Source organism: Spinacia oleracea, chromosome 4 (assembly GCF_020520425.1).
Source record: "Spinacia oleracea cultivar Varoflay chromosome 4, BTI_SOV_V1, whole genome shotgun sequence".
NCBI classification, from domain to species: Eukaryota; Viridiplantae; Streptophyta; class Magnoliopsida; order Caryophyllales; family Amaranthaceae; genus Spinacia; species Spinacia oleracea.
The window spans coordinates 17,089,522-17,105,277 of NC_079490.1; the positions used below are offsets into that span (position 1 = coordinate 17,089,522).

Sequence of the window (15,756 nt, forward strand, 5' to 3'; positions counted from 1 at the left end):
TATAAAAAAGGATTTTTTGCTAAAAAGGACCTTTTATAAGCATTTCTTTGCGAGAAAGGACCTTTTATGTCAAAATTGGTGAGATGGGACCAAAAACACAACTTTTTTTGTCAAGTGGGACCTTTTGCCGGATTCTTGGAGTCAACTCTCTTTTCTGGCATTGACTTCGACACGTGGCAACCGGTAACCGCCACGTGTCAAACTATTTAAAAAAAATAATAATTAAAATTTAATTTTTTTACCATTTATTTTCCCATTTATTTTCCCTCCAAAACAACTGATTTTACTGAAATTTTTTGACCTAAACAAATAAAATCGGGATTCTCTCTCCTCTGCTCCTTCAACCTCTTCGTCCTCCTCCCTTAATTCAGCTCCTCCCTTAATTATTTTCATCTCCATTGCAAGCCTCTGCTTTTCTGAAAGAAGATGATTAGTGACGTCTTTTTGCCACTCAAGAATGTCTTCATCAACCCAATCAAACGCATCACATCCCCTTTGCCCAGTTTCGAAGTTGTAGAATCTGCAACCTTTAAATTTCCTCCCCGGATTCTCATGTGTCCACGATGTTCTTTGAACAAACATATTTTAGCTTTTTGATGGGACATTGTCAATCTAAAACACAAATACACAACAAATTACAAAATCCCCATTTTTCGTAAGAACCCTAATTTTTTCGACCTAAAATTACAACAATTGAAGAAGATTTTGAGGGGGAAAAATAGCATACCTGAATCGTGTAGGCCTGAGTAACAATTCGTGGCAATCAATTTGAGATATCAAACACTTTCCTTCAACCTTGAATCTTCACCAACAATGGCGTTTGAAGGAGCAGAGGAGAGAGAAGAGAACGCGATTTTATTTTATTTTGTCAAAAAATTTCAGTTGTTTTGGAGGGAAAATAAATGGTAAAAAAAAATAAATTTTAATTTTTTTTTAAATAGTTTGACACGTGGCAGTTACCGGTTGCCACGTGTCGAAGTCAATGCCAGAAAAGAGAGTTGACTCCAAGAATCCGGCAAAAGGTCCCACTTGACAAAAAAAGTTGTGTTTTTGGTCCCATCTCACCAATTTTGACATAAAAGGTCCTTTCTCGCAAAGAAATGCTTATAAAAGGTCCTTTTTAGCAAAAAATCCTATAAAAAACATATATTTATGTTTGATAGTCAACGATATTAGTATCAAATTTATGTTAACCTTTTTAATTAACACAATTCTATTGAAACTTTCATCTAATATCACGCCTAACGTAATTCTATCTAACATATTTGTATATTACATATAAATTAATTAATAGATAAATTATGGTCATATATTTAGCTGATTGTATTTCATGATAACAATGACTTATAAAATCTGGCCATGAAATATATTCCCCCCCCCCCCCACTGTGGGTGATGTAATCAAGAATATATTTGATGTGGGTGACAAGGGAGGATGAATTTTAAATTGGGCCCGTCTCCCTCGCTTATCATTCATCTAATAGATACTCCCTCCGTATTTAAATAGGAGATACACTTGGCCTGCATTATTATTGTTTATTTATAATATTATTATTATTACAAAAAAAATTAAGGGTTTAGACTTAAGCGTATACGGTTTGAAGTTTAATGGTTTATGGTATGAGAGTTATAGTAAACAATAATTTAAAGGTTACATTTTCAAATTTTTACAAGTGATAAAGTAGGCGATTCTAGTCCTATTTCTACTATTAATTTGTGGTCGAGAAAATGAGACTTGAGACATGTACAAATATAATACTCCCTAATAAATTATCACGATTTAGTAAAGTAAGTACTTAACTAGTATAGGTACCAAACTCTAGGGTTACTTCAAGGAAAAAATATCGTTATAAATGAAATTTATGGTTGCTGTTTGATTATTTTTATTAAGTCGCTTTATTGTATGTATTGCCATTTATCTTCTTTTATGTAATGAAATGAGGACTTGTAATGTGATATACTTAGATAGCCCCCCAATTTCAGATCACAGATATTTGTACCAATATCTTTCATTGGTACTATTTGAAGATTTTCGGGACAGTCTTAGCGTACGATTACCTCCGCTTCGACTTTATGTGGATGAAATGAATGAGATTCTATGGGTATATAATGCCACAATATTATACAATACACACGGATTTTGTGCATTTATATATTGATATTCAGTTATTGTGTTATAGTGTCATAGAATAATAATAATAATAATAATAATAATAATAATAATAATAATAATAATAATAATAATAATAATAATAATGATGATGATGATGATGATGATAATAATAATCGGAAGAAAGTCCAATAAAAATAGTTGGGTAGTATAGGTGGGATTATTAAAAAATATGTCATAGATGGACTTAATAAATGAAAATCGGCCAAAAGTTGGAATAATATTAACAAATTTTCCTTTTAAAAAAAAAAAAAGAAATCAAATGGAGTTACAACATGTCCATCATCGATTTTAATTACGAGAGTATCTATAAACTATATTTTGATGATAATTTTATACCATTGTACTTCATATTTCATATAAATTTATATTTATATTGTACACGTGCATAAAATTTCCGAGTATATAGATATTTTTGTTTCAATACTAATTTTATGTCAATATGCTCATAAGTGGAGTTATACAATTATATAAATTAGTATGTAGGTAGTGGAGAAAATAACAAAACGGATTATGATTATAGTGGTAGATATGATGAAGGAATGACGTGATAATTGATTTTTATACCTAACAAAGGCAATGGGAAAAAAATGAGAATGGAAATAACTATTTATCTTGTACTTTCTTTGTTTCTTTTTTAAATCGTAAAATAGATACATGACACACAATTGAAAGAGGTTAAAAAATGATTTAATCATTTATAAGTTAAGCACGAATAAGAAGTAGTTGTGTGATTTAGGTTTAATTAAATTAAATTGTCCTTTAAGTGTTAAGTGATAATTTAGGTGTTAAGTGATCAGGTAATGAGGTAAATGAGACGAGTATTGAGTGAGTATGACTAAGTGAAGGGTGGATGAATAATTTTATGCATGATACAAGTGCTTTTCAGGGATGCAAGTAATTTTGTATATGTACCCTTATTTGTTTTAATAAATAAGAAATCGAATGGAGTTATAACATGTCCATAATTGATTTTAATTACGAACTAGAGTATCTATAAACTATATTTTGATGATAATTTTTTACCATTGTAGTTCAAATTCATATAAATTTATATTTATATTATACACCGTGCATAAAATTTCGAGTACAAAGATATTGTTGTTTCAATACTAATTTTATGTCAATATGCTCAAAAGTTGGTTTATACACTTATATAAATTGGTATGTTGGAGCAGATAACAAAACGGGTTATGATTGTAGTGGTATATATGATGATGGAATGATGTGATAATTGAATTTTATACCTAATAAAGACAACAGGAGAAAATTGAGAATGTGAATAACTATTTATCTTGTACTTTCTTTTTTTATTTTTTAAATTGTAAAATAGATACATGAGACACAATTGAAAGAGGTTAAAAAAGGATAAATTAATCATTTAAAAGTTAAACACGAATAAGAAGTAGTTGTGTGATTTAGGTTTAATTTAATTAAATTGTCCTTTAACCTTCTTTATATCACTCCTTAAGTTGTGTTTCACAAAATAATGTTGCAAATAAAAAAGAAGTACCTTAAAAGATATTGAAAAAGAAATAGAGGAAATATCATATAGTGCATTCCTTTTCAAATTTCTTTTTGGTGAAAACATAAAATGCTAAAAAAAACATAACAGTTCTTGATATGACCTATTATCCATATAATTGTTTTTTAAAACCCCTATTTTGAAAAAAAGTTTAATTGAAGAAGAAGAATAAAAAAGACCCTACATGAATACATTAAGTAGTACTCTGTACTCCGTATATATTATCAGTATTTTAGTATATTTCATTTGGGTTGGAAACATTGAAGATTCCAAACAGGTAGTACAAGCAATTAGAATCGGAGGGAGTATGTGTATGGGTAGAAGATTCGACTTCTCTTCATGACATAAGCCATATGAGGAGATGGGATAAAATAAGAGAAACATGGAGAAGAAAAACCTAGCTTATTCGAACCACATATCTAACTAAATTCATGTATACACCACTAAACCTACATACGTAACAAAATGCAATATTTTGAGAGTCCGTATTTAATTGGTAAATAATATTACAAAAATAATGATTAATATGTTAATGTAAAGATGTCCTCTCCTACTCATTAAATTATACTCCATATGTGGTTTAAATCTATGTAAAACTATTATTATAATTAGTAAACCGTGCATCGCACGGGTGCTATACTAGTTTACCCTATAACCCACCATCTTATTAAACAAATAATTTCATAAACCCACCACACCTCCCACCCCACCATAATGACATGGGCCCCACTTGTTTACTTATTAAAATATCTAACCAACCCCAATTGATTTATTATTTTATTTCATTCAATTCTCGTTCTTAATACCCGTACCCGGCCAAGTGTATCTCTTAAATAAATACGGAGGGAGTAGTTTCTAAAATGATGTTCATACAGGACCAATGAGTCAATGACCCATCATCATGCCGAGTTTACAACGGGCCCGTTCTGTGCTGTCCGGCCCATGCCCAACTCTGGTCACAATAGGAAAATTTGCAACACTTGCAGTTGCAGAGTTGCAGCCTTGCAGGCGCGTTTATGAAATTTGAATTTAAATCAAGCCAACAAAACCAACCATTTTCATTTTTCACAAACACTACTGTAAAAGTGTAAATTACAAAAACACACTCTCGTTTTTTCCGGCTTCTGGCATACCCACTGCCACCTCCTTCTCTCTCCTCTCTTCTCAAAAGGTTGGTTTTTTTTTTCCTTTTCAGAAGTTCTAAATTCTCTGATTTCTGAAATGTTTGTTACAATTTCCTGTTTTATTTTTATTTATTTTTTTATTTTTTTCCATTCGCCTACGTAGTTTAATATTTGATTTGACAGTTCGTTCGATTAGGGGGTCGATGTGTTGATATTGAAGAATGTTAGGTTATTTGAGTAGAAAATTTGGCATAATTTTGGCCATTCGGTTGAATTTGTCGAATTAGGGTTTTGTGATTAGTGGTTTATGTGCAATTTTAACCAATCTGGGTCAAAATTGGTGTTTGTGTATGTATGTTTGAGTATTTGTCAAGATTGCGTTAATTACATTATTAATTGTGAATTTCAGAAATTAGGTTAACGATTTATTTTTTCTCCTGATAGGATTGTTCAGAAGCAGCAAATTTTAATTGTTAATGAGCTACTCCCTGCTGTCAACTTCACCCTAATACTATTGTTATTTTAGAAGGGGATATCGTTGAGTTTTGCTTATGGTAGAGTTCCATTTTGTTGGAAACTATTGAGCTATTGTGTTTTGGAAGTGACATCAATTTGTAAATGGGAAGAAAAAGGACAACTAAGCAGAAGTTACCATCCAATGATAATGCAACCGCGGTTGATAAAAAACAACCCAGACAGGAGAGAAATGGAGGTTCTTCCACAAACCAAGAATTCGAGCGCCAGATTGCTGCAATGAAGGCTGTTTCTGAAATGGAAGTTGAACACCTCATTACCGAGGTGCTCTTGCTTAAGTCATACTTGAATGAGGAACAATTACAAACACCTATCTTGCAATTTTTGAAGGAGAGTCTTCCCAATGTTTCAGTAGTTACAGAAGATGGGCATTTTGATCTAAGATGGAAAGATGATGATGGAAATCTGGCCACATATAACACTGTTAGTAGAGATATTCATGACCCCCTTCTCCAGCAAATGTGTATGGCTTATCCTGGCTGTTCTGATGTGAGGCAACCCTTTAGTGGATTCCAGTTTCCGGCCACGGATATGAAAAACATTGTGGGTGTTGATGATATGCAGACGGGGACCTACTTGTCTCAGGAGTCACTTAATACTATGATGCTTGGGATGCCGGAAGGTTTTCAAACTCCTGGGGCTCAAAGCCAGAGATTGTCCGTGGGGATGACACCCAAAACCCGCAGATTGCCTAAACATGGGGAAATGCTTCTGTCTGTACATGGTTCCCCTCTTGGTGTCTACAAAGAAGATAACATGGAAGCAATATGCGAGGCAGAAGAAGACTGACTTATATATGTTCTTTGTTCTTCATCCAGAAGATTCAAAACGCTTTCTGTTACTTACTAGAAGTTGTGCTTTGCAGCATTGACATAAAACAACACTATTTTGCTAACTATGGCTCTGCAGTGAGGAGTTCAGTTCAGTTACTGTATGTCGATGACATGATCCATCTGACGCTTAGTTGTATGAAAATATATCCTAAATAAATGGGTCTATCTCTGTAACCCACCTTAAGTGTTGTAATAGTGTATGGATATCCTATTCAAGTTAGTGAATCAAAGTTTTTCCTCTGCAAGTAAGACTTGTTTGCTATGTATTTCCTGCATTTATGACCCTGCATGTTATGAATCATAACCTTCAAGGAGAATGGCTTACATGAGTACATGGCTAGTGCACACTTTTGTTGTCAGTGTAGCCCTGTTTCTTTGAGCTCGTTGTTTTATGCAGCTTCAGTGCATTCTTAAGAACTCGGATACCGTTGATACTCGAGAAGCTTTTGTTGAACCTAGATGTGAATCCTAGACTGAAATTCCTGATTGCAGCAGGTATATCCATCAGCTATCTTTTTTGTGTCAATTGAAGTATTGAACATTTTATACAATCATATAATGATATGAACGTATGATGTCTTTGACTGCTTTCTGCTTAAGAAGGATAGAGCTTTTTTAGATAGTTCTTAATGTAGCTGATGAACATTTTATGCAGCTAGCTGTTAATATATGTACAGTTTATCCCTGACTCAGTTAGTCGGCTTACCTCCTTTCCCCTTAACTGTAAAAAAGTGCGTAAGAGTAGAGCATGTGATATGTTTCGACGCAAGCTTTCGACCCCAAGTGTCAGTTGGATGCTGGTGGCAAAAGAAAATATTTCATTGCCATGCCATGACATGATATAGAGAATTCTGTGGTTTCAAGGCTGTCTTACATGTACTTGTACCACATGGCTACACAAATACCGGGTACAGGTATGTGTCCAAGTCTGAAACACTCTTATCTGAAGGTTTACTGTATTTTGGCCTACATTGAAAATTCCTACTGTTGATATCAATCTTATCATGCTTGGGTGCGTACAAAACATGGATACATAGAAGTAAAGTGAGAGTCCATGTAACAAATTAAAAGTATGTATAATCAAGCATATGCTATGAAACTAAATCCTGTTCCCTTTATGATTTAAGAAGGCTTTGACAATTCTTCAATTTTCCATTTTTCTTTCTTGTCATTTCAGTTATTGTGGATTGCCAGAATCTTCCATGATCTTTTAAATTTATTAATGTTGAACTTTTGGCTTGGTTTCTGATTTTTTTTTCTTGTAGCCTACGATACTTGCATGTATTCTGCACTCTGCAGGGCTAATACATTAAGATGCTTACCAACAACCCCAGGAATATATGCTTATATGCAAAATCTCTTGTTTTCTAGCTAGCTATCTACGTTATAGCAGGGTTATCTAACTCATTTGAGCTGTCCTTAATCTCTAGCTAGCTGCTTGGAGTCTAGAGTTTGAGTATGGACTTCAGAGCAGTTTAGATAAAACAAGTTCTAGGTGTTCTAGGGAATAGTTACAGATCAGAAGATAATCAAGAGGAACACAAAAGTGAGTGATCCAGGCATTGACGTTATCACGTTAGAAGTTTTAAAACATTTTTTTTTTTGTTGATGTATTCTTTATCCTTATAAATATGGGAGGGGGGATACATAATATATGGATCAGGTCAAGACATACGAAGGCTGGAGTATGGAAATGATTTTGACACACCCACTGTGAGAGCACAGGAAACTGTGCTCTACTCACATAGAGATGTGCCAAAATCTGTTCCCCTGGAGAATGTATATACTCAAGGAAACTTTTGATGAGTTCTGACAATGGTGCTGCGAACCAGTAACTGCCTAACTGGACACAAAAACCAGTAACTGCCTAACTGGAAACAATCAAGTAGTAATCTGCAAGTTGTCATACATTCCATCCATTTGTTGACTGACAAACACGATTTGAAAAGTGATGCAAAGGACAACTGGCCAAAACGTGTTTTGTAACAGTGCATTAGTTTATTAACTATATACGTAGTAAGACATAAATCCATTTGAGCCAGTTAGAGATATAGAGTACTTTTTCTGATGTGGAAGGCATAAGCAGCATCTGGTTATGAAGAGGGAGAAATGGAAGCTTTGAGCAGTGACGGTAAGTTAAGGATTTGGTTATCAAATTGCATTGAATTATCTTGTTTTGACTTCTTAAACTGCCTTTCCTTGTGAAGAGTGCTTGTTCCCTTACATGTATGGAGTATGCTTTAAGTTATGTGGGATGGGGATACCAATTAAAATTGGACGATCATTAATTGTTCGTTTGTAACAATGTTTCCATGGGACTTCCATGATTTTCATAGTACTGTTAGATGCTATGAATCAATACTAGAAAGAGAATCACTTTAGGGAGTAGCATTATAATAAATTGTTAGTAGCTTGAAGAAGAAGATAGTTACTTACTTAGGGTAGAATCTTTGTAAATAAAGCAAATCAAAGAGAGGGAGGTTGTGTTGAATATTGTGGAAAGTGATTAGAAATTATAGTCTGGGAGAGTGTCATTCCTCTCGAAAGATTGCCTAGGCTGTAACTGGTAATTAGCCACCTGATTAGCATAAATTCAGTCATATCTTCGTTCTGCCCATAATCTCTCTGTTTGTGTCACTAATCTATTGTAGTTAATAGCATTAGACCTCCATGAATACATGCAGTCGATCAAGATGAAGGCAGTAGTTTTAATTTTTTAATTTTTATTGTCCTTTATGAGTAAAATGGATGTTGATGAAATAAGATACTGTTGTAAGTATCTTGGCTTAATTTCTCAAGAAATTAATATAGCTAGTTTTTTTTTTATTATTACTCCATAGCCTTGTAAGAGGGGAAGGAAAATGCACTCTACTTCATTGTTATATCTTTGCTAGACTTATTTTTGTTGATTGTAGGACCCACAGGGGGTGCCTGTTTGGCTTTGATTTGTGTGATAGAATCATCTGTAACCTTTCTATAACTGGTTACATGAATACATACCCTCTTCTTGTTCTGTACATGAAAGTACTTTTAAGTATAGTTGGTTTTCCTCAATAGAAAATGGTCATACTGAAGGACAGAGGGCAACTGGTTTGTCAGTTGCTTCTAAATTTCATTTTTAAAACTTCGAAAAAGACCATGAACAGCCAAATGGATAATAGATTTGTGATTCTTAAAGGCTGTCGATGTACCTTTTTTGGTTTTGTTTAAGGCATGATTACTTGGTGAATTGAGACTTCACATCATTGCTATGCACTAGATCTGGATATAGTCCCAAGAATTGTGTTAAAAACATACTTCGTATTATACCTGTAGCAGCATTATGGTTTGATATATGACTCCTGACAAGGCTGAGTCCAGAGATGGAAGTAATATGAATTAGGGTATACAAAATATTTAGATTAAAAAAAGTGACTTGCGGTAGCTTCTTGAAGTTTCTTCAACTTTTGCATCTTTTTTGGTTTAGAAAATTTGCAGTTCTCATTTCTCTTCTGTACTTTTAATTGGTCAGGCATCTATTATCAAATCGTCATAGGCACTCTAGAACACGTCAAAAAGCATCTAAGGTATCACAGAAGAAAAGCACACAGGCTTAAGCCCATAATAGTAAACCTGGTCGTGTAGCTGCCCTTCATTTTGTGTTTAGGTGCCAAGCTGTAGTACTCCTCTCATCCATAATTGACTTTCTCATATAGAGTTTTTGGGTCTTTAAGTTCAATATTTACCTTTTGTACCTTAAATATATCTGATAGGCATAGCTAGGAATAATGTAATAGCTAAAATTACAATATAATCTCCAAAAACAATTGTAAACACGAATCTAATAACTGTGATAGATTTGTAGTACATTTTCAATCAACGAATTGTTTAGATTGATACTGATCAAAGTTCATGAACTTGAGCTTTCCATTTTTCAGTTAACATCAATTTGCGATGAGATGGAGTAGCATTTGCTTGATCATTTGGATATATGTGTGGATCTCTAAACCAGGAATATCTAAAGCGACAGGAGTATGTTTTAGTAGCGTTTTACCGAGTAAATTCTCAGGTTTAATCCTAAAGGGATTTATGTTTTTCATGGGTGTTGAACTGTGTGTGCATGGGAGATTCTATGAATTTTGCTGAGCATAAAAATGTATTGTAGTGGTTTTTGCCTTTTTGGTATGGCAACTGGATGTTTTGAGCTTGATTTTTGCTATGTGTTGGATACATGTCTGTTGTATTCAATTGTAACAAAGGCTGCAGTCTGTTGGTAGTACATGACACAATATTCTTGATTGGATTGTATAATTTCTAAGTATATACCAATGTAATTTTAAGGAATTACTGTGTGAGATCTGAAAAATGCCAAATCTGTTCTGAAAGTAATTTCTTAATCTGTGGTGGACTCCTTGCTTTGATTGATTGGATGGGATTGCACAAAAGATCCCTGCATCACAACGGACACGGCTTTGCTATTGTAGTTCATATGTCAATGTCTGAAACCCTTTCTCTTTTAGACACTTGAGCTCTATTGCTCCCCGTTCCTCCAAATATTTAGACATTTGGATAAAGAATAGCCTAATCTACTGTTCTTGACAGTTTCTGTCTTCTCATCTGGACCTCATAATATCATTACTTTGTTTCGGGGTCCATTTTCACTTGCAATCATATACAGGTAAGATGTTTTTAGATCATAAATTTTCCCTTTACTTTCCCTGCTGAAGAGTGTTAAGATTTATCTGCTACCCCCAAAAAAAGGTGCTGAATGAAAGAGATTGTATCACCGTTAGCATGTTGGGCCGTGATGCTTGTTTTAATTATCTATATAACTTTTTCTGGTTGCTGACTATATTTATATTGTGATGATAAAATGTAACAGGTCACTTGGCACTTTGAGGCGTTGCTGGGAGGATGGGACATTCCAATGAATACCTTAAAAGGTGACCTATCAACACCTGATCTATGTATTATACCTGAAAGTTATAAGGGGCTCACCAATATCAATAGAGAGAGGGGGTATGAACATTAGTCCAAGAAATGACTTAGACACATGGGCTGTATAGAAAAGTTCCTTACAGATTCTTCTATGCCAAGGTTCATGATTGATTATATTGCAAAGCTTGAATAAACTACTCTTAAGCAATGATTTCTCTCAATAATCTTATCTAGTTTTATCATGAAGGGGCTTTTAGGAGCAGCATTCTTTCTTTCTGACTTTATCGAGAACGCATTTCATAATCATCTGAGGAGTCTGACATGGTTGAGTTCATTATTTCAGTATGAAATAATCTTTGAATCATTATACTTGTGTTTTATTGACTCCATTTTTTTTAGAATAAAAGTTCTACTAATCTAGAAAATTGGATTTTATATCTCTTTATTTTGTCACTATTCTTTAGCTATTATACAAGTCTGCTTGAAATTATAACCACCGATGCTGCTGTAATGATTACGAGATTGTTTTCTTTGAATCTTAACAATGCATATAGTCATGCTTTCCACTTCTTTTGATTAATTATATCTGCTAATGTTATGAACAAACTTTTCGACTTTTCTCAGTAGATGAGCCTTAATGAACTAGTGAATTCGGATCAGTGAAAATAAGTCAAGTGAAGATGAGATCCTGATATGTTATGTTTCTGTATATTTTTATATTGGAAAGATCATTTAGATCTAATCTAACTCCTGGATTCTGGGTAAATTCTTGTAGGTTCTTTAGGGTTCTGGATTACGGAGTAATTTATTAAATTCTACCAAGTACACGTCTTTGGTTTTGTAAAGTGCAGTCAGGTGGACAATTACCCAATTGATTATACTCTTAGCATGAACCTGTCAACTTTATTGTCAAAGCCAGCGAAGACTCCTGTTGCTGTGATCATTCCTGCATCCAAGTTTGGGGGTTTGCTTCTATAATTCAAATCATTTATTTTCCACTTTCACTTTTTAATGATACTGTTATTTCGGCCACGTCCTTTACTTTGACATTAATAATGGTAAATTGTGGCCTAAAGTGGTACTCCCTCCAGAAAACGGTTTGCATTTGCCCGAATCCCTTGTACTCCGGAAACTTACCATAGTTATCCTTTGTAATACTTGTCTCTTTTGTGATCTCTCTGTCATATTGTTAATATGTATGAAAATCCAATCATAATCTCTTTATGTTTCAGGAAACGAAACAATTGCTTTCAGCATCCAAAGATAATAGTGAGTCAGTGACAGTAACACCTAGACCGAGTAAGTATCTTTTTTTTCCAACTGGTCCTTCAATCAGGTGGCTGTGCTAACTAATTGTCACTCACTAACACAAAAAAACCATGATTTTGGCATTTATACAATTTCTTACTAGATTTATGAGAAAACTGAGGTCCGTCTTAGGCTTGAAATTGGCTTAGTTAGTCAGATTAAGCTGTTTTGTTTAATTGTTACACTTGGGGTTATTGTCAAAAACAATAAGTTTATGCTATTGAGGACTCTTTTTGAACTTCTCTGGTTTCCCGGGTCTTTGGTGAGAAGCATCTAAAGCTAATAATGCTGCATTTTTTAGCTCAATCAAGGACCGAAATTGATAGAAAGCGACCATTTTTAGTGGTACATTTTATAATTTCTCCCGACTTTATAAGCGACCATTTTAGTTGTACCTTTTATATTTTCTTCCGACTTGATATAGGGTTGTGGGGAAAGTGTAAAGGGGATGCTTTTGAGGACTTTTGGGGGATGAGATTGACAACCTAGGCCAATACAAGGGATGATACTATTGCAAAGAAGCTGCTACATGTACCCTCAGGGTACCAAATAGTAACATACCCTGAGCTCCCATTGGTTGTTGTCATATAAGCAACCCCACGTGGGATGAAAATTTAAATCTAAAATATCAAATGGTATTTGAATTTGAAATTTTAGACCAATCACAGCCAAGGGTATAAAACTATTTCATACTCTTGAGGGTACATGCAACCATTCTGCTATTTGCAACCCTTTCTCGTTTTAAGTACACTCGGATGTATAAAAGAGTATAGTGATATTTTTCCTAACAATTTACGGGCATTCGGTGCCAGAAGATTGGGATATGGAATCGATGACGCGTGTACAAATTTTTGATAATTTAAAATGGACTGCCATATCATATTTACTTGTGGATGTGGTTTGTGGTTTGGATGGTAGGGTTGAAACAACGAAGAATTCCACTGTGATTGCAATGTAACGACAAGTATTATGTCTTACAAGTTATGGACACTACGCGGACTACAAAAAGAGATAGCCTCCCTGCCTGCCTATTTGGGAAAGGTATGCATCTTTTACTATTGCATTTGCATGCCTTGACATTTGCTTCATTGCTTGATTCTATTCAAGTATTCAAACTAGACCAACATTCTCAATTCAACCCAAACTAGTACACTTACTCCAGTACCAAGTACGAGTACCAGTATTTTTTTAATTATTTTTTAATTAATACTTTGTACATTATTGCATCATATAAATGCGCCCTACCATTTGTACCAAGCAAAGTTTGGCCTAGTGAAAATGATTACACCTTTCAACCTTAAGATTGGGGGTTCAATTCACTATTGCACTTTCTCCACTCCTCGTAAAGTTTCTACCGAATTAACCCCAGACGGGTTAACTCGATAGGGGTTCGTCTTACCTTTAAAATAAAAAAATGTGCCACCATTTTGTAGGTTTCATCTTGTTGTATCCCTTGAAGTGTTGATTTTGCTAAATTTGGTGTAAGCCCTAAGAAGAATATACAAGTAATATACGAAAGATGTAATTTTTGGACCTAATATAGTACTTCTTAGATAGAAAAACCGTTTTCCATATGAAACATGGTTTTTTATTTTTGGAGATGAGTAGAACAAGGTAAACTATAGCATGAAGAACGAAGAATGAAGCATCCGCTCTTCAGGGTACCTCCTACTCTGGACTCTGGAGTTTCCATGCATGTGTTCCAGCGTTATAGGAACTTCAGTATGACAATTTGACAATGTCAACCCAAAAGATGAAAAAAAACCCATTGAAAGACAAGTTGTCATTTGAGTTTTGAGACAATGGTAAGAGAAGAATTGATAATGTCAAAAATAAAAAATAAAATAAAAATGATGTACAGTATGTATTTCTCTGTTTTTGGACTAGTATTGCAATTTGCAACGTGTATGCTTCTCCAAAACTCCAATGTCACTATTAAAATGTGAGTACCAAATTGGTTAAGTACTAAGTAGGCAAGTAGCCTTGATTGACAACATCTTCCTTTTTCTTTGGATTTTGGTCTCAAACATTTTATTGCTCTCTTTCTTTGTACACTACTCCGTATTAACTTATCTACTCCATTACACCCAAAAAAAAAAAAAAAAAAAAACTTATCTACTCCATCTGTTTTTTAATATTATTCTATTTTAAAATCTTGACACTATTCATAATTGGAGAGAATCTTCTAATTTTTTCCAATACATACTTCAAAACATATTAATGTGAGATTTTATTTTGTTCGTCTTAATGTGTAGTTTAATAATATCAAATTTTTATATTTTTCTAACATACGTATTTGGAGATATTTATGTTTAAATATTGAGTTGAAAAGTCAAAACAGGACTAACATTTAAGAACGGAGGGAGTATTTTATTTTATTATTAATCAATTTACACTTGTACTATAATTAGTTTTTACCATCTTAGCCGTTAAAATTTTATCTTATTTTGTGCGTATTTCCTCTTAGACCGTCTGATGGGAGCGGTTTCAGACTTACTCCAATTTTTTTTTTTTAATACATAACTAAAATAGTAGAAGCATAACTAATTCAAGAACAAAATAGTTATAGTACGATACAAATAGTTGGACTTATGAGTCGCAATTTAGAAGGTGGACCATGGTGCACATAGAGCATGGTGCACCTTAAGAACACTAGTATTTAATTGAAAGAACATCTGGTTACGAGAAAAGAACATGAGTGTTTTTTTTAATAAATAGTAAAATAAAATATTATTTTTATAACAAATAAAGTGAAATATTATATCGCATGTTCTTTTACCGTTAGTGTCATGTTCTTTTGCTTATGCACATATGTTCTTTTGGTGCACCATGGTGCACCATGCTCTATGTGCACCACGGTCCATAGTCCACGGATTGCTGAAAAAATCAATTTACTTATGAGTCGAATAATTAAGATATTATATAAATTAATTTAGGTGTAAAAAATTTCGCTAGTTCGAAAAAGGGAAAAAGAAACTAAAATCAATAACCATGTGACAACACCAAAAATGTGATTTTATAGTCATAAGACCATTTTTTCTAAACATTTGTACTTATTTTTGCTTATGTCAATATTACTATGTTCAACTAAGGGACAATGAAGTTTAAAAAATATAGACCATCCAAGTTCATTTTACAACTAAGTTTTAATAAGTTCAGCTAGATTCGAATCAATTTAGATAGATACGAAGTATATATCAACCTAATTACTAGAAAATAAATGATGCCGATTAAAAAGAGACTTTCTTATTTAAAGTGAGAAAAATGTTTGGAGATCCATTGTCCTCCCTATATATGTATTCGACGTATTGTACATGGCTAATTGGCTTAGATCAAAATATTGTGG

General features: G+C 33.6%; 1 protein-coding gene and 1 long non-coding RNA gene across 2 annotated transcripts; both read left to right on the forward strand.

The window, feature by feature from the left end:
- Positions 1 to 4,696: 4,696 nt before the first annotated feature.
- LOC110775119 (uncharacterized) lies at positions 4,697 to 6,430 on the forward strand. Its single transcript, XM_021979725.2, has 2 exons — positions 4,697 to 4,865; positions 5,263 to 6,430. The coding sequence occupies exon 2, from the start codon at positions 5,437 to 5,439 to the stop codon at positions 6,139 to 6,141; it is 705 nt and encodes a 234-aa protein (XP_021835417.1). The 5' UTR covers positions 4,697 to 4,865; positions 5,263 to 5,436; the 3' UTR covers positions 6,142 to 6,430.
- Positions 6,431 to 10,135: 3,705 nt separating this feature from the next.
- On the forward strand, positions 10,136 to 14,966 carry LOC130459522 (uncharacterized). The gene is made up of 4 exons (XR_008918942.1): positions 10,136 to 11,107; positions 11,878 to 12,066; positions 12,335 to 12,401; positions 13,329 to 14,966. It is a non-coding gene; the product is annotated as an uncharacterized lncRNA (long non-coding RNA).
- The last annotated feature ends 790 nt before the right edge of the window (positions 14,967 to 15,756 follow it).

Bases quoted from the DNA above. Each gene is read 5' to 3' on its own strand.
- LOC110775119 (XM_021979725.2), top strand. From the start codon at position 5,437: ATGGGAAGAAAAAGGACAACTAAGCAGAAGTTACCATCCAATGATAAT.